Source organism: Peromyscus californicus, unplaced genomic scaffold (genome assembly GCF_007827085.1).
Source record: "Peromyscus californicus insignis strain IS unplaced genomic scaffold, ASM782708v3 Scaffold_21__1_contigs__length_65335640, whole genome shotgun sequence".
Lineage (NCBI taxonomy): Eukaryota > Metazoa > Chordata > Mammalia > Rodentia > Cricetidae > Peromyscus > Peromyscus californicus.
This window is the reverse complement of record NW_026294514.1, coordinates 34,154,780-34,179,249: the sequence shown is the minus strand read 5'-3', so window position 1 is coordinate 34,179,249 and position 24,470 is coordinate 34,154,780. Positions and strand designations below refer to the sequence as shown.

Genomic DNA, 24,470 nt, shown 5'->3' with positions numbered 1-24,470 from the left:
ATTGTTCTGTTCTCTGATCTTCAGGCAAAGTTTACTAGGATACACAATATATCACCACAGGTGATAAAATGAATTATCAACCATGGAATTTTAATTTTTAACATGGATACAAGATAATAAAACTTACAAAGCAATCTGATGCAATTACAATAAAAAGTTTGAGGTATTTGAACTGAGCAGAGATAATAACATGGCTATGAAACATTACAACAGTTAAACAGCAATACAACCATAGCATGTTTTACATATACAAGTAAAATCCTCTGTGCCAGTGGTTCTCAACCTTCCTAATACTGCAACTCTTCAACACAGATCGTCATCTTGTAGTGACCCCTAATCATAAAATTATTTTCATTGCTACTTCATAACTGTAATTTTTTTCTGCTGTGGGATGTTCTGTATGGCAAACATGTTAATAAATAAAACACTGATTGGCCAGTAGCCAGACAGGAAGTATAGGTGGGACTAACAGAGAGGAGAATTAAGAGAACAGGAAGGGAAGGAGGAGACTGCCTGAAGTCACTGCCAGGACAAGAAAGATGTAAGGTACCAGCAAGCCACGAGCCACGAGGCAAAGTATAGATTAATAGAAATGGGCTGAATATAAGAGTAAGAGCTAGACAATGATAGGCCTGAGCTAATGGCCAAACAGTTTAAATAATATAAGCATCTGTATGTTTATTTTATAAGTGGGCTAAGGGACTGCCGGGGCTTGGTAGGACCTGGAGAGAAAACCCCAGCTACATTTTTTCTATTGTTATGAATCATGTAATAATCATGTAATGTTATGAATAATGTAAATAACTGTGTTTTCTGCTAGTCTTAAGCAACCCCTGCCTGTGAAAGGGGCGTTCAACCCTCAAAAGCATTGTGACCCAGAGGTTGAGAACCACTGCTCTATGCAAAGGAAATATACAAAAATTATGTGCAAACTTTTTATTGTTTTGTACTTATTGTGCATATATAGGTTTGGGTTCCATAAAATTATTTCCTCCAAGTGTATCAAGCACACATATTTGGGGGGGGTGCCGAAATTCTTTATTTGAAGAAATAGTACAAATTAAAGAACTTAAGCGGATGTTTTAGTGAGACTTATTGAAACGATAAAGGCAGCCCGACATGCATGCATGGCCTCAGTGACCAGTAAAGTCACTGTGGCTTTGGGGAAGTCAGCTTAGCCCTCATCACTGTGCCCCAGGGTGTGCTTGTCAAAGAGATATTCTGCCAGGCCAGCTTCAGGGGCTCCCATCTTGCGGAGGTTGGTCACCCAGTTCTTTGATGGATTTCACCTGCTCATTCAGGTAATGGGTCTCAATGAAGTCACACAAGTGGGGGCCATTTTTGTCAGCAGCCAGTTTGTGCAGTTCCAGGAGTGACTGACTCACACTCTTCTCCAAGTGCAGTGCGCACTGCATTGCATTCAGCCCGTTCTTCCAGTCATCACGGTCTGGTTTCTTGATATCCTGCAAGAAGATTCAGTCACCTCGTTGGTTCTGTAGCTCCATCAGTTTCTCAGCATGCTCCCTCTCCTCATGAGATTGGTGGAAAAAGTATTTGGCAAAGTTCCTCAGAACTACATCATCTCAGTCGAAGTGGCAAGACATAGACAGATAGACGTAGGAGGCATACAGTTCCAGGTTGGTCTGGCGGTTGATGGCAGCCTCTGAGTCCTGGTGGTAGTTCTGGTGCACTTGCGAGGGAGACTTGGTTGTCGTGGTTGGAGTAGCTGAGCGACGAGGTTGCAAAGAGTTCTGCAAAGGTCGGAGGGGTCGAGCGCCAGGTTCTGTTCAAGCACTGTTGAAGCAGGAAACCTCAGGGACTCTGGGCAAGAACATCTCTCAAGTACACATATTTTGACATATTACCCCATATATATTTTCCCTGACTTTTTTGTCTCTTTCCTCCCCCAATCTCAATTCTGTTTTTATATCATAAACCAGAATTTATACATATATATGTATACATGAGATATACATATGAGATATATATGTGTGTATGATATAATATATATGTATGGTTTTACGTATCAATAAAAAAATCCAACAATAACTACAAATGGAAGAACATGTATTATATTTCTCATTTTGAGTCTAGCTCATTTTACTTATAATGATCTTTAGTTGCATTAATTTTCTAGCAAATAACTAATTTCTTTTTATGGGTGAATAAAATTCATATGTATGTACATATATTACATTGTTTTGTATACATTGATCTCTTGACAGACATCTAGTCTGGTTCCCCAATTTGTCTGTAGGGCTTTGAGATAACAATGGTGTAAAAGTCTGTCTGTAACATGTTGACTAAAAACCTTTGGGTATTTTCTAGAAATGGTATGACTAGGCCACATGGTAATTCTAGCTTTAAATTTCTTTCTAGGAAACACCATACTGATTTCCATTAATGACTTGACTAATTCTCATCCCTACCACCAGTTTATATTCAGGGTTCTCTTCCCCTACATCCTCGTCAGCATATTTTATTATTTATTTTCTTTATGTCGAGCATTCTGAAGGAGGAGAGACGGAATATCAGTGTAGTTTCAATTTACATTTTCTTCACACCTAAGGATAGTGAATATTTTTCATGTTCATCGGCTGTCCGGATTTTATCTTTAAAGAATTGTCTGATCATTTTTAGTGCATTTGTTAATTGGATTGTTTATCATTTTGATATTTTTTAAATATTTTTTGCATATTTGTCCTCTGTCAAATGTCCATTTAGCATAGAACTTTCTCCCATTCTTTAGACTATCTATTCACTCAATTTTTCATTTGCTGTGCAGAGAAGCTTTTAAGTTTGTCAATTTTTGGTATTATTTCTTTGTCTATTAGAGTTCTTTTCAGACAATCCTTATTTATATCAATATGTTGAATTATTTCCTGATTTTTTTTTCTTCTGACAATTTCAGAGTTTCAAATTTTTTATTCAGGTCTTTGATCCATTTTGATTAGATTTTTTGCATGTAGGTAACATGCTAGAAATAAGGATTTAGTTTCATTCTTATAGACAGGGATATTCAGTTTGTCCAGCACCATTTTCTAGAGACACTGTCTTTTCTCCAATGTATGTTTTGGGTATTTTTGATTAAAATTCAGGCAGCCATAACTTTATTAACTTAATTTTTTGTCTTCTATTCAATTTGCATTGTCTTGGTAAGAGGTACCATTGCTATGAAGAAGAGACACCATGGTCATACAAACTCTTATAAAGGAAAACATTTAATTGGTACTGGCTTACAGGTTCAAAGGCTTAGTCCATTACCATCATGGAAGGAAGCATGGTGGTATGCAGGTAGACATGATGCTGGAGAAGGAGCCACGAGTTCTACATCTGGATTAGCTGGCAGTACGAAGAGAGAGACACTGGGCCTGGATTGAGCTTCTAAAACCTCAAAGCCCACCCCCAGTGACACACTTCCTCCAACAAGGCCACACACACACTCTAAAAAAGCCACATGTCCTAATCTTTCACATAGCTTCACTCCCTATGAGCCTTTGGGTAGCACTTTTATTCAAACCATTTTATTCAGACATGCTTATTTTGTGCTAGTATTATGCTGGTTTTGTTACTAAGGCTTTGCAGTGTTACTTGAAATCAGTTCCTATGATGCTCCTAGCATTGTTCTTTTGCTCAAGGTTGTTTTGGCTATCTAGGGTCTTCTGTATTTCCACGTTGATTAACAGAACTGTTTTCTTATTTCTATGATGATGCCATTGAAGTTTTAGTAGGAATTTGATTGACTTTGTAGATAGATTTTGGTAACCCAACCATTCTTGCTGTATCAATTCTACTAGTGGGTGAGCATTGGAAATCATTTCATCTTCCATGGTGTCTTCTTTTAATGTTTCTCTAATGTCTTAAAATTTTTATTGTAGAGCTGTTTGACTATCTTGGCTCAATTTATTCCTAACCAAGTATTTTTCAGCTTATTATAAATGGGATTGTTTCCCTGTTTTCTTTCTCAGTATGCTCATTGTTTCATAGAAAAGCTACTGACTTTTGTATGTTGATTTTGTGTCTTCCTACTGGGCTAAAAATGCATAGTACTTCTATGACAGTTTTTTTTTTTTTTTGACTCTTTAAGATTTTATGAGATCTTATTATCTACCTTTTCTGTTTGTGTGTCCCTTACCACCTTCTCTTGTCTTATTGCTCTAGGTAAGACTCTATGGATCACACTGAATTATAGTGGAGAATGTAACCATCCTTGACCCATTCCTAATTTTCATGGAATGCTTTGAGTGTTTCTTCACTTAGTATAATATTGGCTAAAGGTTTTTCATATAGCTTTTATTATGTTGGTGGATATTTTTTTCTATTCTGATGTTCCAGCCACTGTTCTATTGATGTGAATAGACACTAGGACCTAGGAGACTTTTATAAGAGAAAGCATTTAATTGAGGACTTGCTTACAGGTTCAGAGGTTTAGTCCATTATCATCATGGCAGGAAGCATGGCAGCATAAAGGCAGGTGCTGGAGCAATAGGAGAGGACTGTATTCTGATCTAAAGGGCAAAAGGCAGAGAGAGACTGGGCCTTGCATGAGCTTTTGAAACCTCAACACCCACCCGCAATGACACATTTCCTCCGACAAGGACACATCTCCTAATTCTTCTAATCCTAACAGAGTTTCACTCCCTAGGGACTAAGCATTCAAATAGCTGAGCCTATGAGGGCCATTCTTAATCCACTACATCTGAGTTTCTTCAAGTTTTTAATCATTCCTTTACACTGAACTTTGTCAACAGCCTTTTTGGTATCTATTGAGATGATCTCATGATCTCTGTTCTTGAGTTTATCTAGTAATGCAATATATTACATTCATTGATGTACTGATTTTGAATCACCCTTATATACCTAGAATTATCCCCATTTGGTCTTGGTGAATGTTCTTTTTTATGTGTAGTTCAATTCTGCTTGCAAGTATTCTATTAATTATTAATTTAATTAATTAGAGATTTTAATTTGCATTCATGCCTATTAGGATGATTAGCCTATAATTTTCTTTTTCGTCGTGTTCTTATATGGTTTTGGTATCAGGGTAAAACTGGTTTTATAATAAGAGTTTGGTGTCATTCCTTCCATTTATGGTTTTGTTGAATAGTTTAAAGAGCATTAATTTTCTTTTATTTTTTTTTAAAGCAGGTAGAATTTGGCAGTGATTCCACTTAAGCCTATGCTTTAGTTATTTGAGAGACTTTATATTATTACTTTAATCTTAGTGCTCAGTGTAAATCTATTTAGTAGTTTATATTCCTAATTTCTGTAGACCCTATATGTCTAGCAAAGTATGTGATTTCACTTAAATTTTCCTTTTTATTGAGACATAGGTTTTCAAAGTATGCCGTGCTGATCTCCTGAGTTTCACTGGTATATGTTGTGATGTCTCCCTTCTTATTTCAAATTTTCTTTTTTTTTTAAATTTATTTTGCAATACAATTCAGTTCTACATATCAGCCACGGATTCCCTTGTTCTCCCCCCTCCCGTCCCCCTCACCTTACCCCCAACCCCCCCCCCCATTCCCATCTCCTCCAGGGCAAAGCCTTCCCCACAGACTGAGGTCAACCTGGTAGACTCAGTCCAGGTAGGTCTAGTCCCCTCCTCCCAGGCCGAGCCAAACAATCCTGCATAGGCCCGAGGTTTCAAACAGCCAACTCATGCAATGAGCACAAGATCTGGTCCCACTGCCTGGATGCCTCCCAAACAGATCAAGCCAATCAACTGTCTCACCCATTCGGAGGGCCTGATCCAATGGGGACCCCTCAGCCATTGGTTCATAGTTCATGTGTTTCCATTCATTTGGCTATTTGTCCCTGTGCTTTATCCAACCTTGGTCTCAACAATTCTCGCTCATATAAACCCTCCTCATTCTCGCTAATTGGACTCCCAGAGATCCACCCGGGGCCTAGTCATGGATCTCTGCATCCAGATCCCTCAGTAGTTGGATGAGGTTTCTAGCACAACAATTAGGGTGTTTGGCCATCCCATCACCAGAGTAGGTCAGTTCGGGCTGTCTCTCGACCATTGCCAGCAGTCTGTTGTGTGGGTATCTTTGTGGATTTCTGTGGGCCTCTCTAGCACTTTGCTTCTTCCTATTCTCATGTGGTCTTCATTTACCATGGTCTCCTATTCCTTGTTCTCCCTCTCTGTTGTTGATCCAGCTGGGATCTCCCGCTCCCCCAAGCTCTCTTTCCCTCAACCCTCGCCTTTCATTACCCCCACTCATGTCCAGGCTGTTCATGTAGATCTCATTCCATTTCTCTGTCATTGGGTGATCCCTGTGTCTTTCTTGGGGTCCTGTTTTCCAGGTAGCCTCCCTGGTGATGTGAGTAGCAGACAAGTCATCCTTGTTTCATGTCTAGTATCCTGCTATGAGTGAGTACATACCATGTTTGTCTTTCTGAGTCTGGGTTACCTCACTCAGGATGATTTTTTTCTAGATCCATCCATTTGTCTGCAAACCTCATGATGCCATTGTTTTTCTCTGCTGAGTAGTATTCCATTGTGTATATGTACCACATTTTGTTTATCCATTCTTCAGTTGAAGGGCATCTGGGTTCTTTCCATGTTCTGACTATTACAAACAATGCTGATATGAACATAGCTGAACAAGTGCTCTTATGGTGTGGTTGAGCATTTCTTGGGTATATGCCCAAGAGTGGTATAGCTGGATCTTGGGGGAGATTGATTCCCAATTTTCTAAGAAAGCGCCATATTGATTTCCAAAGTGGTTGTACAAGCTTGCATTCCCACCAGCAGTGGAGGAGAGTTCCCCTAGCTCCACATCCTCTCCAGCATAAGGTGTCTTCAGTGTTTTTGATCTTAGCCATTCTGACACGCGTAAGGTAGTATCTCAGAGTTCTTTTGATTTGCATTTCCCTGATGATTAGGGATGTTGAGCAATTCCTTAAATGTCTTTCGGCCATTTGAGTTTCCTCTGTTGAGAATTCTCTGTTTAGTTCTATAGCCCATTTCTTAATTGGACTGTTGGGCATTTTGATGTCTAATTTCTTGAATTCCTTATATATTCTGGATATCAGTCCTCTGTCAGATGTGGGGTTGGTGAAGATCTTTTCCCATTCTGTAGCCTGTCGCTTTGCCTTGTTGACCGTATCCTTTGCTCTACAAAAGCTTCTCAGTTTCAAGTGGTCCCATTGATTGATTGTTTGTCTCAGAGTCTGTGCTACTGGTGTTCTATTTAGGAAGTAGTCTCCTATGCCAATGCATTCAAGACTACTTCCTACTTTCTCTTCTAGCAGGTTCAGAGTAGCTGGATTTATGTTGAGGTCCTTGATCCACTTGGACTTAAGTTTTGTGCACGGTGATAGATATGGATCTATTTGCAGCCTTCTACATGTTGATATCCAGTTTTGCCAGCACCATTTGTTGAAGATGCTTTCTTTTTTCCATTGTGCACTTTTGGCTTCTTTGTCAAAAATTATATGTTCATAGGTGTGCGGATTAATGTCAGGGTCTTCAATTCGATTCCATTGGTCCACATGTCGGTTTTTATGCCAGTACCAAGCTGTTTTTATTACTGTAGCTCTATAGTAGAGCTTGAAGTCAGGGATCGTGATGCCTCCAGAAGTTGTGTTATTGTACAGGATTCCTTTGGCTATCCTGGGTTTTTTGTTTTTCCATATGAAGTTGAGTATTATTCTTTCCAGGTCTGTGAAGAATTGTGTTGGTATTTTGATGGGGATTGCATTGAATCTGTAGATTACTTTTGGTAAGATTGCCATTTTTACTATGTTAGTCCTGCCTATCCATGAGCATGGGAGATCTTTCCATTTTCTGACATCTTCTTCAACTTCTTTTTTCAGGGACTTAAAGTTCTTGTCATATAGGTCCTTCACTTGCTTGGTTAGTGTTACCCCAAGGTATTTTATGTCATTTGTGGCTATAGTAAAGGGTGATGTATCTCTGATTTCCTTCTCCGCTTCTTTGTCCATTGTATATAGGAGGGCTACTGATTTTTTTGAGTTGATCTTGTATCCTGCTATGTTGCTGAAGGTGTTTATAAGCTGTATCAGTTCCTTGGTGGAATCTTTGGGGTCGCTCAAGTATACTATCATGTCATCTGCAAATAGGGAAAGCTTGACTTCTTCCTTTCCAATTTGTATCCCCTTAATCTCCTTATGTTGTCTTATTGCTCTGGCTAGAACTTCAAGTACTATATTGAATAAGTATGGGGAGAGTGGACAGCCTTGCCTCGTTCCTGATTTTAGTGGAATTGCTTTGAGTTTCTCTCCATTTAATTTGATGTTGGCTGTTGGCTTGCTGTAAATTGCCTTTATTATGTTTAGGTATGTTCCCTGTATTCCTGATCGCTCCAATACCTTTATCATGAAGGGGTGTTGGATTTTGTCAAATGCCTTTTCTGCATCCAGTGAGATGATCATATGGTTTTTTTCTTTGAGTTTGTTTATATGGTGTATTACATTGACGGACTTTCATATGTTGAACCACCCTTGCATCCCTGGAATGAATCCTACTTGATCATGGTGGATGATTGTTTTGATGTGTTCTTGGAGTCTGTTTGCCAGTATTTTATTGAGTATTTTTGCATCAATGTTCATGAGGGAGATCGGTCTGTAGTTCTCTTTCTTTGTTGTATCCTTGTTTGGTTTAGGAATTAGGGTAATTGTAGCCTCGTAGAAGGAGTTTGGTAATGTTCCTTCTGTTTCTATTGTGTGGAACAATTTAGAGAGTATTGGTATTAACTCTTCTTTGAAGATCTGGTAGAGTTCTGCGCTGAAACCATCTGGTCCTGGGCTTTTTTTGGTTGGGAGACTTTTAATGACTGTTTCTATTTCGTTAGGGGTTATTGGACTATTTAAATAGTTTATCTGGTCTTGATTTAACTTAGGTATGTGGTACCTATCCAGAAAGTTATCCATTTCTTTTAGGTTTTCCAGTTTTGTCGAATAGAGGTTTTTGAAGTATGACCTGATGATTCTCTGGATTTCCTCAATGTCTGTTGTTATGTCCCCCTTTTCATTTCTGATTTTGTTGATTTGGATGCTCTCTCTCTGTCTTTTGGTTAGTTTGGATAAGGGCTTGTCTATCTTGTTGATTTTCTCAAAGAACCAACTCTTTGTTTCATTAATTTTTTGTATTGTTCTCTTTGTTTCTATTTTATTGATTTCAGCTCTCACTTTGATAATTTCCTGGCGTCTATTTTTCCTGGGAGACTGTGCTTCTTCTTGTTCTAGAGCTTTCAGGTATGCTGTTAAGTCTCTAGTGTGAGATTTCTCCAACTTATTTATGTGGGCATTTAGTGCTATGAATTTCCCTCTTAGTACTGCTTTCATAGTGTCCCATAAATTTGGATATGTGGTGTTTTCATTTTCATTGATCTCTAGGAAGTCTTTAATTTCTTTCTTTATTTCTTCCTTAACCCATTGGTGATTCAGTTGAGTATTATTCAGTTTCCATGAGATTGCAGGTTTTCTGTAGTTTTTGTTGTTGTTGAAATCCAACTTTAGACCATGATGGTCTGATAGAACACAGGAGGTTATTCCAATTGTTTTGTATCTGTTTAGATTTGTTTTGTGGCCAAGTATGTGGCCAAGGTTCCATGGGGTGCTGAGAAGAAGGTATATTCTTTTTTGTTAGGATGGAATGTTCTGTAGATATCGATTAAGTCCATTTGAGTCATGACATCAGTTAAGTCCTTTATTTCTCTGTTAAGTTTCAATTTGGGAGATCTGTCCAGTGGTGAAAGTGGGGTGTTGAGGTCTCCCACTATTAATGTGTGGGGTTTTATATGTTATTTAAGCTTTAGTAATGTTTCTTTTACATATGTGGGTGCCCTTGTGTTTGGGGCATAAATATTCAGAATTGAGACTTCATCTTGGTGGATCTTTCCTGTGATGAGTATGTAATGCCCTTCTTGATCTCTTTTTATTGATTTTAGTTTGAAGTCTATTTTGCTGGATATCAGGATGGCTACACCTGCTTGTTTCTTAAGACCGTTTGATTGGAAAGTCTTTTCCCAGCCTTTTATTTTTAGGTAGTGTCTATCTTTGAATTTGAGATGTGTTTCTTGTATGCAGCAGAAAGATGGGTCCTGCGTTCGTATCCATTCTGTAAGCCTATGTCTTTTTATAGGTGAATTAAGTCCATTGATATTGAGGGAAATTAATGACCAGTGATTGTTCATTCCTGTTATTTTTTGGTGGTGATGTGTGGGTACTTCTATACGTTGGGGTTTACTGCTGTGGCTTTATCTGTTGCCTGTGTTTTCGAGGGTGTATCTGACTTCCTTAGGTTGGAATTTTCCTTCTAGTGCTTTCTGTAGGGCTGGGTTTGTGGATAAGTATTGTTTAAATCTGGCTTTGTCATGGAATGTCTTGTTCACTCCATCTATGGTGATTGAAAGTTTTGCTGGGTATATTAGTCTAGGCTGACATCCATGGTCTCTTAGTGTCTGCATTACATCTGTTCAGGTTCTTCTGGCTTTCAAAGTCTCCATTGAGAAATCGGGTGTTATTCTGAGGGTTTGCCTTTATATGTCACTTGGCCTTTTTCCTTTGCTGCTCTTAATATTCTTTCTTTATTCTGTACGTTTAGTTGTTTAACTATTATGTGGCGAGGGGACTTTTTTGGGGGGTCTAGTCTGTTTGGTGTTCTATAAGCTTCTTGTATCTTCATAGGCATTTCCTTCTTTAAGTTGGGAAAGTTTTCTTCTATGATCTTGTTGAATATATTTTCTGTGCCCTTGAGTTGGTATTCTTCTCCTTCTTCGACCCCTATTATTCTTAGGTTTGGTCTTTTCATGGTGTCCCAAATTTCTTGGACATTTTGGTTCATGACTTTGTTGGCTTTAGTGTTTTCTTTGACTGATGAATGTATTTCTTCTACTGTATCTTCAACGCTAGAGATCCTCTCTTCCATCTCTTGCATTCTGTTGATTATACTTGCATCTGAAGTTCCCAATCGTTTTCTCAGATTTTCTATTTCCAGCATTCCCTCTGTTTGTGTCTTCTTCATTTTTTCTATTTCCCTTTTCAGGTCTTGGACTGTTTCCTTCATTTGTTGCATTGATTTTTCTTGATTTTCTCTCAGTATTTTATTGTTTTCTTCCAGGACTTTATTGATTTCTTCTAATTTGTTTGCCCTTTCCTCTAGTTGTTTACAGCGTTCTTCACATTTTTTTGTCTTTTCCTCTACACAAGCCTCTAGCTTCTTCATGATGTCATTCATAAGGCTGTTTTCTTCTGCTTCTTCCAATTTCTGATGTTCAGGTCTAGGTGTTGGAGGAGGGCTAGGGACTGGTGATGCTGTATTGCTATTCATTTTGTTGTATATGTTTCTGCCTTGACGTCTGCCCATCTCCTTGTGGTTCGTTCTTGGCCTTATTCCGCACACTTGGTTCAGACAGACCAGTGTTCCAAAAGGGAAGTCTGGAGCAAGATGGGAGCTGGGGGCCGGCCTCTAAGTCTCAGGAAGAGGCTTGGGGCTCAGGCGGATGGGCGTGGGGGCAGGGCGTGGAGATTGCAGGGTCTGCCAGGGGTCTTGGAGAAGGGGATCCTTCCTGGTGGGGCTAGCAGGGAACCTGCCCGGTGGCCAGAACCTGGGGCCAAGTTGGGCAGGTCTTCCCTGGAGTGGCTGGTGCCCAGGGATGGGGTCTGGGGCAAGGATGGGTACTCACCAGTGTTCCAAAAGGGAAGTCTGGAGCAAGATGGGAGCTGGGGGCTGGCCTCTAAGTCTCAGGAAGAGGCTTGGGGCTCAGGCGGATGGGCGTGGGGGCAGGGCGTGGAGACTGCAGGGTCTGCCAGGGGTCTTGGAGAAGGGGATCCTTCCTGGTGGGGCTAGCAGGGAACCTGCCCGGTGGCCAGAACCTGGGGCCAAGTTGGGCAGGTCTTCCCTGGAGTGGCTGGTGCCCAGGGATGGGGTCTGGGGCAAGCTCAAATTTTCTTACTTTGACAAAACAGACAACTTAATCTTTTTGTAGGTTAGGTTTTCTTTTCTTTTAAGGTTTGTCAGTCTTCTTTAAAGAAATGAATCTTCCTTTTTCATTGGGTTGTTATTATTTTAAGTTTTTATTTCATTAATTTCTGATCTGATCTTTATTATTTCTGCCCACTGAATAATTTTGCATTTAGTTTCTTCTTTCTCTAAGACATTGATATTCATAATTACATTCATTACTGGGTAATTTTGGAATTTTAAAAATATGGGCATTTACAACCATAAATTTCCTCTTAAAATCACTTTTATTAGTAGAACAGCAGGTTCTAGTATATTGTGTTTTCATTGTCATTTGATTCTAGGATAATTTTCAGTTTCTCTTCTGAAATTTTGAAAATCGATTTTATTTTTTTAATTATGTATATACATTTGTCTCTGTGTGGTAGTATATGTACATGAGTACTACTACTGGGAGCCAGAAGCATTAATTCCTTTGGAGCTGAAGTCACAGGTAATTGTAAACTACATGATGTAGGTGCTGGGAACTGAACTCAGCTCAGTTTGCTAATTTGTATATTTTTGAGTTAGTCTTTGTGTGTTCTAGGTTGGACTTGAACTTTCTTTGCAGCCACAGCTGGTCTTGGATGATCCCCCTATCCCTACTTGTAGAATGGTAGGATTATAAGTGTGAACTCCATGTTCAACTTAATTTTGGTGTTATTGTCTTTTCTCCTAAGGGGGATTTTCAGAAGAAGACGGCTTATTCAAAAGGGTGCTTCATTTTCTTTACTATAATACGTCTTCAAGATGATTCAAAATTGACTCTGTCATCCCAGATACTCCCTTACATTTTAACATGAGCATTCACGATTAATAGAGTTGTTTGTAGTTCATAATTTTAGGAATCTACATAATTTGCTCCCAATCTCAGTGAAAATAAATTAGCATCCTTTTCTGAGGATGCAATGAGAAGGTGTGTGTGGCTCAGTCACCTACACAACTTTTTTTACTCCCATCCCATGGTGGGATGATTTGAACAGCTCTGGAATAGAAGAGCTGGAGAGTTATTGGACAAACTCTATCTTTGCATAGTTTCTATATGTGGTTTCTCCAGCATGACAGCCTAAAGATGGTTTTAACTCATTTGTGTTTATTCATGACCCCAAATATAGAAGGAGGGGGATGGGAGGTAGTGGTGGTAGAGGAGAAGGAAGAAGAGAAGGAAAGGAAAGGAGAGGAGAGAGGAGGGGAGGGAAAAGGAGAGGTGGAGACAGGAAGGAAGGGAAGGGAAAGGAAGGGGAGGGAAGAGGAGAGAGAGAGAGAAAGAGAGAGAGAGAGAGAGAGAGAGAGAGAGAGAGAGAGAGAGAGAAGAAATTAGCAGAAGCAACCCCCCCAAATTACATATCATCTCTTCTGTGAAGCCCACTCATGTCAATAGTTGAAAGTTAGCTCTTCCATCTTGTTTATTTTTTCACATTAATACTTTTTTAAAATGCAATTATTTGATGCATTTTTCTAATTATTCTTTATCATTAAAAAGTCCAGAGTCAGATATTGGGGTAAGAACCTGAATGATCAAAGAAGGTGAGAAGCCACTGGCCACTTCCTCTCTCTTTCATTCCTCAATCCAAAAGGTCTGAGATCCTCTCTTAGCACCACCTTACCAATTCCTCAGTCTTCCAATACTTCTATGGTTAATTTTGTTCAGCAATTGGCTAACTCTGCTCTCTCATTCAAAACAAAGTTAATTACTGGAATTCAATCAAAATATCACACAACAACTCTTAATTTTTTTTTTGTTTGTTTTGTTTTGTTTTTCGAGACAGGGTTTCTCTGTGTAGTTTTGTACCTTTCCTGGAATTCATTTTTGATGACCAGGCTGGCCTCGAACTCACAGAGATCTGCCTGCCTCTGCCTCCTGAGTGCTGGCATTAAAGGCGTGTGCCACCACTGCCCAGCTAACAACTCTTAATTTTTATGCTAGACTAAAAGATTTTTTTATTACACTTTATTCATTTGAACCAAAGCCAATGTATGTAAGGAAAATTCAGGGGCCAGTGTGATCCTAGAAGAAAAGGCAGTTTCAAATCATAGTACACCTTGGCCTGCAATGAGATTCTGCCTACTATGAATGGAGCCCATGTGTAATGGTGGCACTACAAGAGAGTGCCCCCTAGTGACGACATCAGAGCTGCCCCAGTTTGTGAAATCTTAGCTACAAACTGTGACCAATAAGAAAATTGCCTAATGATGCTTTCCTTGGAATAAATCCAAAAAGTCACTAAGTTATGGAATGACAGTAATATATTTTTATTTATTTATTATTTTATTTTATTTTTATTTTTTTGGTTTTTGGAGACAGGGTTTCTCTGTGTAGTTTTGGTGCCTTTCCTGAATCTCGCTCTGTAGACCAAGCTGGCCTTGAATTCACAGAGATCTGCCTGCCTCTGCCTCTCGAGTGCTGGGATTAAAGGCCCAGCGACAGTAAAATATTTTTAATTAAAAATTTTAAATATGAAGTAATGAGTTTCATTGTGGCTTTTTACACATATGTATCAGTATGGTTTTTATTCACCCTCCCATTCTCTCTTATCTCTTACTTTTAAAGTATGTATTTGTGTGTGGGAATGTGTATCTGAGAACAGGTCCTTGTGGAATCCAGAGGAATCAGATCATCTGGAGCTAGAGTTACAGGTAGTTGTGGTGCTGGAGACTGAACTCAGCTCCTCTACAGAAATGATACGTACTCTTAACCGTGAACCATCTCTCCTGATTCCCCAATCTTACTGATGCCTTTTCTCCAAATTGTCCATATTTCTGTTTTCCTGGTTCTGGTAGGATGAAAGTTGGCTGACCACTGGGGAAACATCTCAGGATCTGCTGTACCCACTCCCGAACCCAGTAGTTTCACTCCTAGAAATATATGCAACAGAAACACACACACACACACACACACACACACACACACACACACACACACACACATATATATGATGGTAGACTCAGCATCCTGTTGGAAAATGCAAGCTTCTCTATGCTTAACTCATTCTCTCTATCTAATCTCATGGCCTCAGTTACCTACCAAGAGGATAGAAAGGAGAAGCAAGGCGATCTGTGCTGCATCTCACAGTAGTGCCCTTAGGGGCCCCTTATAAGACTCCTTCACACAGCACTGAGGTGCTGGCCTCATAATGTGTCGTTTGGGAGGCTTCACAAAATCGCTCTTTATTAGTAGTTCGCTTTCTGCCTTTGTGTGATGATACTCATAAGGAGAAGTGCCCTGCAAAGTAGCATCCCTGTTTGCACTCACTGTAGAAACACTGTAGAGAATGTTATCCATCACATCAATGTGCTCTGTGGAAAACTTCTCATGAGTTATCTTTTCTACATTTAACACCGGCAAGAAAGTTCTCCCCATTTAGGCACGGGCAGGCTTCCTTCTCTCTAATGAGAACTGTGCCATTTATCATGTTGTCTCTTCTTTCTGCATGCCAGGGCTTTCAGAGCCAACTGTGAAACGTAACCATAGTGATGCAGCTAACCAGTCACTAAAGTCAGCACACTATGCCTTTCTGTTTTCAATATTCCTAATTCATCATTCATGTTTATTAGCCCCCCAGTTCATAATTTGATATAAGGAATCACTTACAGATAAATTCAATACAAGATAAATGTAAACTGAAATTCTATTTTGCAATAAATGAAGAACAAAGCCAAATTTTATTTTCCATTATGTTGAGTGATGAAGCCACTTGTTTGATAAAATGCACGATTCCATTTCTAAAACCTCCTTGCAGTGCCTTGGTGCAGTGGGAATGGGTTGGACCTGCCTAAGCTCAGTGTGCTGGGCTCTGCTGGCTCCCCTTGGGAGACCTCGATTTGGGGGATGTGGAGATGCGGAGTGGCTTGGGAAAGAGAGCTGGGGGGTGGGAGGAGGGAGAAGGGGGATTCTGTGGATAGTATGTGGAGTGAGTAGAAAATTTCTTAATAAAGAAAAATGAAAGAAAAAAAAAAACCTCCTTGCAGTGAAAAGCCATATACATTCAAGTAACAGATTAGTAGGTATCAGGGACTATGACCATGGAGGGAAGATCTAGTGTGAGTGAGATTATCAAGAGTTATCCTAGGGGACATCAGCTTGATTTTAGGAGAGTTCTGAATGAAGTCTACACCTGATAAAACGACAATGGCACTCACATTAATGTCCACTTTTGATTTCTATGCTGTATCATAATTGCATAAGATTTAACTACTCAGTAAAAGTTAGTAAAGGGACATGGTATATTCTAGATTTGTAAGCTCCAATAAGTCTATAATTTTTACAAAATTAAGAAATATTTAGACTTCCTGTGTCTACAGATGCATAGCTTCCCTCTGGATCAATGTCTCCACCAAAAGGTTGCCTTGGTTACAGTTGAGTAGTCATGAGGGAAACCATGGTGAACTGTGCTCAGTTTCACTATAACACAAAAGAACTCTGACATGTCATTGACCAATGACTTTGATATGGGAATTTCATTGTGTGGATATTACACCAGAAATAAAATTGACTTCACAATATTAGTTATTAGCTAGTACATATGGAATCAATTGTTTATACTTACCTGCTCTAGAGAAGACTCTGAGTGTGATTTACTTAAAAAATATTAGTAAGTAGTGTGCAGTTTGGTTGGTCAAATCATTTTAGAAAAAGGTCTACAGATATTTATACTTAGGGGATGGAAAGACAACTTAGCAGGTCAGATTACTTGCTGCACAAGTATGAGAACTTGAGTTTGAACACCCAAACTTGACTTAAAATGTAAGTCATGACCCAAGCACATTGGTAGGCAGAAATAGGAGGGTTGCTGTGCTTTCTGGCTGACGGGTTAGCTCCAGGTTCACTGAAAGATCTGTCTTGAAAGAAAAAGCCAGAAAGAGACAGAGTAGGACACCTAATGTCCTCTTCTGACCTCCACAAGAGTGTGCACAGGCACAAGCATCTGCACATATAGGTGCACATATGCCTCACTCACACCACACACTCTCACACACACAACCACACAACCAAAAAAAAAAGAGACATTTATTCAGCCTTGTGTAAATGGCTGTAGTATGAATAGTATAAAGGTCATGCTATGTGAATCCAGTGGAGCTTGCCATTGGAGTAGAGAATGATGGAAGGGCCTATGATAAGCAGAAGGGGAATTCTCTCAGAGTGAACTCAGAATGTTCATCTGTCCAGCCAACAGGACCAATGCCAAGAGTGAGGCAGAGAAATACAGATGGACACATTTCTTCTGTCCCTTCAGCCCATGCAGGCATTCACAGATAGCCTGGTAATGATGCAGTGGCTTGTGCCAAACTCTGCCTATCTCACCTGTGGCAGCTCAGACTCTGCGTGGGTGGAGCACGACAGATCTGTCACCTGTGGCAGCTCAGACTCTGCGTGGGCCCAGTGGTTGGTATCTGAGATCAGAAAAGGCCAAAACGAGATGTTGAAAAATACATATGAAGCCATCGAGGGGCACCTTCCCCAGACACGTCTTGCTAGCAGCTAGCTATGCTGTCTGGAGACGTTCCTGAAGCTCTGGAGAGCTAGCCTTGCAGCCCCTGAGGGACAGGACTGATGTACCAGACCCTGAGCTACTATGTCATGTGTGATTCTTCTAGAAACTGTTCAACAGCTTCAATAAAACCATGGTGGCCTGGTTTGGTTTATACTGACCAGACTTTGGCAACACAGAGACGTGAACTATCTTTCTCAAAGAGCTGTCTCAGGACCTTGGGATATTCAATACCAGAAAGAGATCTCTGAACTAGCACTGTTGATTCTCAGGAGAGGGGCCCTGGGCACTACCCTTCATCAGGCACCAAGACACCGTTTACACTGGCAACGATGGAAGTGACATAATAAAATGCATCAGATTGGTTAAAATCATCGTCTTCTCTCTGGAGTTTTATTGGCTATATTAAGTTGTGAATGTCTAGTGGAACAAATGCAGTAGATATTTGCCCCCCTCCACTGCAGAAACCAAATATCTGGAAATAACTAGAACACAGGGGCTGAGAGCAAGAGCGGCAGCCAGGGGCCTGAAAGTTTCACAGCGGGAGGAGTTGGCTCCTGGATGACATAGCGTTGCTAGATTCTGAAAAATCTTTGAAGTGCACATGGCCCCGGAGAAACTAATAATGTAATTCTAGATGTCTACATTTGTTTCCTTAGATACATAACACAGCACAAACAGTTTGGTTGCAGCTTTAGGGCGGTTGTTTGTAGTGACTTGGTTAAATTAAGGGGCTTTTTGAGAATCAGGAGATGGGCTGATAGCCCTTGAAGATTTGAGCAAGAACCACAATTGAAAATTATAACCTAGCCTGCTTACAAGGATATTTTTAGCTCATTCTTCCCCTTGTAAACACATTTCCCTATATTATTACTATAATATGTTTTTCCTGATCACAGAGACTTCTCTTCCAGTTATGCTAACATGAAGCTTTCCAGGGACCAAAGGCAATAATAATAAATCAAAAAGGCGAAAACGCAACAAAGAATTGAGTAGTGTATCACTTGGGCAGAGGGCCTTTAAAGTGTCCACCAAAAAACCTTCCTACACACTTAGAACTTTTCTCTAAATTTGTTCATTCTCGAGAAAAGCTTAATGTCTACAATCAAATGAGCTAACCCTGAGTGGAAAGGGAAAGGGCTCGAGCCGCAAAATTCAAAGCAAGTAAGCAAGAAAAGCTGGAACACACTGATGAATGGCTGTGTATTCTCACAGGGTGAGGTCATGCATTTTCCCCATGAATAGTTATCTCCCTTTTTACTATTGACTACATCACCCATTTTATTTGGGATTATTTTGTTTGGGTGTCAGGGATATTTTTTCCCCCGTGACCACCCTTCCCCCATAGAAACCAACATTTTATCTATAAACACAAGACACTGTATCCTTTGAAGCAGGTAGGCCCCCGAGCTGTTCAGCTGTTGCCCTTGACCTTAAGAGAACTTTTATTTTTTTTTCTCTTCCTGTGTCTCAGCCCAGATTCTAATTTTCTGCCAACACAACACTGTGGCCGTTCTCAAGAAGGGTTTGCCACTTGTGCTGAATGGGCTAAATTGCACCAAATATTGGACATATATTTAATAAATGTCATGTTGAACTGCAAGGAATTACTTCTGCTGCATGCATTACCCTTGGATGAGCAGGCAGCTTCATCTAAGTCAGAGGAGAGGTGTGTAACAGTGTCTCTGTGTGCATGGACGTGATATTAAAAAGTTAATAAACTGGAAAGCGTTATCTTAGTCTCATTGTTAGCTTTAGCTTTAAAATAGACACAAAGCAAGACAAGACGATTTCTGATTGGTTTTTTATTTAGTTATGTGCCCCAATCATGTTCTTCAACACTTTAGGTATTTCAAATTTCAATAATAAAGTTTATAAAAATAAAGTTTCCCAGCACTTGGAATTTTGCTCCTTTTTAATCTGGGTATAAGAAAGGTACGAAGAGAAGAAAGAGGAAATGAACTTGATCATAATCACATGTGGCCGTGAAGCAATGCTGACCATGGATTTTTCTAATATTGACTACATGCTAGTTTTAAGGCAGTCACTTTGGTGGTGTTTTGGGCTGTGTGTACGAACCTCCAGTGCTATGAAAATCAAAGGATTTGCTTGTTCTATGACCTAAAATGAACTAGAGAGAAATGTTTGGAGAGGCAGATGGCACATGAATAAACTTCTCGTTTACCTCCTTGCATTTTTCTCAATGTATTTGACATGCTTCCTATTTCTTACATTCAGCAATGTAAAACCTGAAAAAACTGACTCTATCAGCAGAAGGTAAACCATCTAATTTTTGAGAAACAGTGTCTTCCCTGTGGTGTATGAACAATGTTTGGTGAGATGAACTCCAGATTTTCCTTAGTTTCAGAAACCTGAATATCTAAACGTATAATCTTCATTTTGGAAATTAATTTAAAAATAAAATAGAAACCCATGAAGATTCTATATAAAAAGTCAAGTAAATAAATGACTTGAAATAATATAATATCTCTTTTAAACATTAGCTGTTTTGTAATATAAATCTGTCTATCTATACTAATTACTACATTAGTAATAAACAAAAGTTGAGTGTATCCATTATGACTAGAAGATTCAATTTAATTTATTCATGTTGATTTCCAAAGTTGGTTATTAAAATATCACACTTTAAAGAGTGATGCTAGAACTCCAGCATAAAACCTCAAAATTGATAGAGACCAAGAGAATGTAGGTCAACCATCCAAACCACACCTGTTCAAAATTGATATATTTTCTAGTCTCACAAGCAAATATAGCACCTTGATTTTTAAGTATGGTGTCTTGGGTAATTCCAGCTTCTCTAGTAACCAGGCTCTCAGGACACACTCTACAACCCATCTATGACTCCGCTCAAAGAGGTCGTGGAAGCTGCTAAAGTATCATATAGAGCAAGAGTGGGGCTCCAGGATAGTGGTGTTGGTTTCTTCACCTTGCTTCTTATAGTCTACACTGCTCAGACTCATCCTTGGTAGATCTCTGGCTGGAAAAACAGACATTAAATGTAGATGTCTGTCCAGTGAACTCCAGGGACTGAGCACTGGATGTCAAGACAAGGTGGGGATCAGACAGATCTCAGGTAGAGCACCCTCAGACACAAAGGAAAGTCCGTTATTCTTCTCCTGTTCATTCTGTTCATCCTCCCCACCTTTTCCTTTCCTTCTGTAGCTCACCTGTTTTTTCTTTTCTCTAATTTCTCTAGGTCCCACTTTCCCTCTTCTCACAGGTGTCTTCTCATTTGCATCTTTCCAGAACCAGGCCATCTTTCTTCCTAGGGACTGTGCTGGCTGTACTTGCTCCTGTAAAGGCAGGTTGACAAGTACAATTCGTTTTCTTGAGATTGTGTTGAACCCAGGTAATGTGCTTAGGAATAAGTCACAGTTGCTAACATTGATGGCCTGCAAATATAGACAGAGGCATGAGACAAGCCAATAACTAGTTAATCTTCATGTAGGAATACATTAGATCATGTCTACTTCAATGAAGCAATACAATATGAAACAGGCAGGTCATTTTTTAATTAAACAGTGAGTTTATGACAATAGATATTAATAGGAAGGGATTTAAGAATTATATTTATAATGGCTAGAGGTAAAATAATGTTGGTAAGGAACATGAACTAAGCTATGGAGAATCTTAAAAGCTAGCTTAAAGGTTCATAGCGAATTAAGTAGCTAGTGATGCTACTTTGAAAAAAATTTAAATGGAATGGTGAAATATTTGTTTTAAAATATTCTCTCTCTGTGTGCATATGTGTGTGTGTGCATGTGTATAGATGTGAACGCACTTGTGTATGCACAAAGTATAACCCCAACTCACCAAATCAACTAAAGAAAAAGTTACTTTTCGAAACCAAACGGAGGAAGAGAAGCAATGCATGGCACTTTCAAAAAAGTTATTTAAGGTCCTGCCAAAGTGATTAGTTCTATAACATGTATTGAGAACCAATTTTCACTAACTCTATTAGTTTTTGATTTGAAGTCAAACAGAGTAACGAACCAGCAAGAGTCATGAGACAAAGACATAAAAGACACACAGACTAGCCTTGAACAACACACATCTACAAAGAAAGAAAATGTTTTTGTAAGTAGGCTGGAGTATAAAGAGATCCCGTTCACTTTCATTTGTGCATCATTTTGGGTGCACTTATACTGTCTGTATTCAGCAGGACATCTTCAGAGAATGAACAGGTATCCTACTGCCTTCACTTCGGAGAAATCAGACTTGGGGTTATAAGCATAGCACATCCCAACACACAAATTTTCATGCTCTCTAGCACATTAAGTAGGCTGGATAACACCTGAATCAAAATATTTCTAAACTGCCAAATTCATGTATTATTAGATTTTCCACATACATTCAATATTAACACAGTATTTAAATAGAGAGTAAGTTCTTATTTCTATGCCATATTACATTCAGAAATATTTTTACTAATAAGAATACTTCTGGAAGAATTATTTCTCATTACTGATATGCAAACTGTTCACACTTTCTTATATTTGCCCATCAAAAAGCATTTCAAATTCTTCTAAGAAATAAAATTGTTTCTTTTGTTACTCCTTATCTTATAGAGTCATTTCCCCTAGGGTAAATCACTATTATTTTTGAATAAGCACATTGCAAACACATTTATTAAGATGTTGAATTCCATACTTCATCAGCTTGGACGAAGTGATGGGAATATTTTCCAAGTGAAAAATGTTAAGAAGAGCAACGAACTTTATCTTAAATATCACTTTTCTAATATCAAGGGTTACATCTGGAAATTGTCCATCATCACCGAAGAGGCAGGGTTCTTTGGGATGTGGCTCATCAGAATGACTAATACTAAGTTATTTTTCTCATAAATCTGCTATTCTCCCACCATCTGTTATTTTCATTTTTCCAGAAAGTTAAAAAATACTGATGGAATGTTTTGATCCAAGTGTAGTTAAATTCATATGATTTATTCCTTGGTCCCAAGATGACATTTCAGCCAAGCCTATAGTTGGTGTATTGCAGAAGGCTGTTTTTTGCAATGAGAATCTAGGTGAGACATCTAGAGGCCATAGGTAGAACTGCTCAAGAATTCCTTTACTGGTGGGGGTTCTATTTCCAACATGCCTGACCTGTGAAAGTAAACATACTCTTTAGATTTGCAATGAATTGCTACAATGTTCTTTAAAGGTTTTATGTTCATAATATCAAAAATGTTCTTACAGGAAAGAGGGTGTGCTTTATGACTGAACATATATTTAGACATCTGGAACCAGACAAATGCAAGAGAATGTACACTCAGAGCCTTGATTAAAGATGTCATTTTGTTCAAATCAAACATTATTCATCCTACAGTGTGTAATGTGTTCTTCCAGCCATGTGATATAATGTGGAAAAATTCAAAGATGATCCTTGCCTTCATAAACATTATAGTTTAATGTGAAAAAGATTTTTTTCTCCTCTGTATGTCAGTGTGTGTATGTGTGTGTGCTTGTGAGAGTGTAGGCAAACACGTTATATTGTGCACGTGGATGTCAGAGTACACTCTCAAGTGCTGGCCCTTGCCTTACACATTGTTTGAGGCAGGGTCATTCTATCTGCTTGCCACTGAGTATTCCAGGCTGACTAGCCTATGTACTTTTGCCTCCACATCCAGCTTCACCACAGGAACACTGAGATTAGAAGTGAGCCTCCACATCTAGTTATATCTTGAGCCTAGGGAGATGGCCCAGAGGTTAAGAACATACAATGCTCTTCCAGAGGATCTGAGACTGGTTCCCAGCACCCGTATCGGATAGTTTATAACTGCTTGTAACTCTGGTACTAGGGCATCTGACACCTTTGGCCTCTGCAGGCACCTCTACTGATATGTCCATTCTCACATATATACATACAATTTTAAAATAATAAAAAATCATTTTAAAATCATTACATATCTCATGTGCTTACAAGGCAAGTCTATAATTCTTCTGATATAGTCCTGTTGAAAGGAAGAGTACTACACATGAGAGTGATAAACACATGGATGTCATGTTCTGGAGCTGAGATTCTGAGAGATGTATATTTTAGTGAGAAGAACCCAAGAATTTCTGACAATTCATCTGAGTTAAGTCTTAATAGTTGCTTACTCCCTCTGCTTGCATATGGTTTAACTCAGTCCTTTTATTGTTAGGGAATCTCTTCCCGTTCTCTTGTTCCATGAGATCTGAACCCAGTCTCCATCTTTCAGAGTGGCATAAGCAGGTGTAGAAGGGATGTGACATTGTGTGGGAGAAGGAAAAGTTGAAAGATATTTTTCTATGATCTGGGGTAAGGGATGAGTGTCCACTCTCCCCACTACAGTTCAGTATAGTACTAAAAGTCCTGTCCATAGTAACTAGGACCATATTTTTAGAAAATCAAATCAAAATGTCTCAAAGACTTAAACCTAAGAACCGAAACTTTGAAACAAATAGAAGAAAACATACAAGGAAAACCTTAAAGGTGGCAGTGTTGAGGATGTTTTGGCTAAGCTTTCAATAGTCTAAACAACACATATAAAGTAGGACAAATGTATTTATGTCTACCTAAAAGCTCACACACGGTAAAGAAGATATCAATAGTGGAGAGAATAAGAGAAAATACTTGCATACTCTTTACCTGAAAAGAATATATATATATATATGTGTGTGTGTGTGTGTGTGTGTGTGTGTGTGTGTGTGTGTGTGTGTGTGTGTAATAGACACATGGTTCCACTATACTGATAAGGAAAATGGTCACATTTAAAGGGGAGAGATTTATCTGAGCAGCCATTTCTTAATATGCAAAGAAGATATACATGAAAAAAGTCTACATTAGTTTCACCAGCAAGTGTTCAAACCTTTTCTGGTACTTCCAATAAGTACTGGTGCTTTAAGTACCCAAGCAAGTAGTATGCTCTTGTCCTTTCAGCATGACGTGCATTTTCCATTTTGATCTAAATCAGGAAAACCCAAGGATATGTGTAAGGGAGATAGTATTTTTGACCAATG

At 39.1% G+C, this 24,470-nt stretch overlaps 1 protein-coding gene and 1 pseudogene across 3 annotated transcripts in view; both read right to left on the bottom strand.

Annotated features, from left to right (window-relative positions):
- Nucleotides 1-1,018: 1,018 nt before the first annotated feature.
- LOC128118031 (ferritin heavy chain-like) lies at nt 1,019-1,787 on the bottom strand (annotated as a pseudogene).
- An 18,726-nt stretch (nt 1,788-20,513) lies between these two features.
- The window catches only part of Nyap2 (neuronal tyrosine-phosphorylated phosphoinositide-3-kinase adaptor 2), a 409,837-nt gene continuing 405,880 nt past the window's right edge, over nt 20,514-24,470 (bottom strand). For all 3 annotated transcript variants that reach the window (XM_052750010.1, XM_052750011.1, XM_052750014.1), the window contains one exon: nt 20,514-20,780. In XM_052750010.1, the coding sequence (XP_052605970.1) occupies nt 20,529-20,780 (252 nt within the window). In that variant the 3' untranslated portion in view covers nt 20,514-20,528. The remainder of the gene's footprint in view (nt 20,781-24,470) is intronic.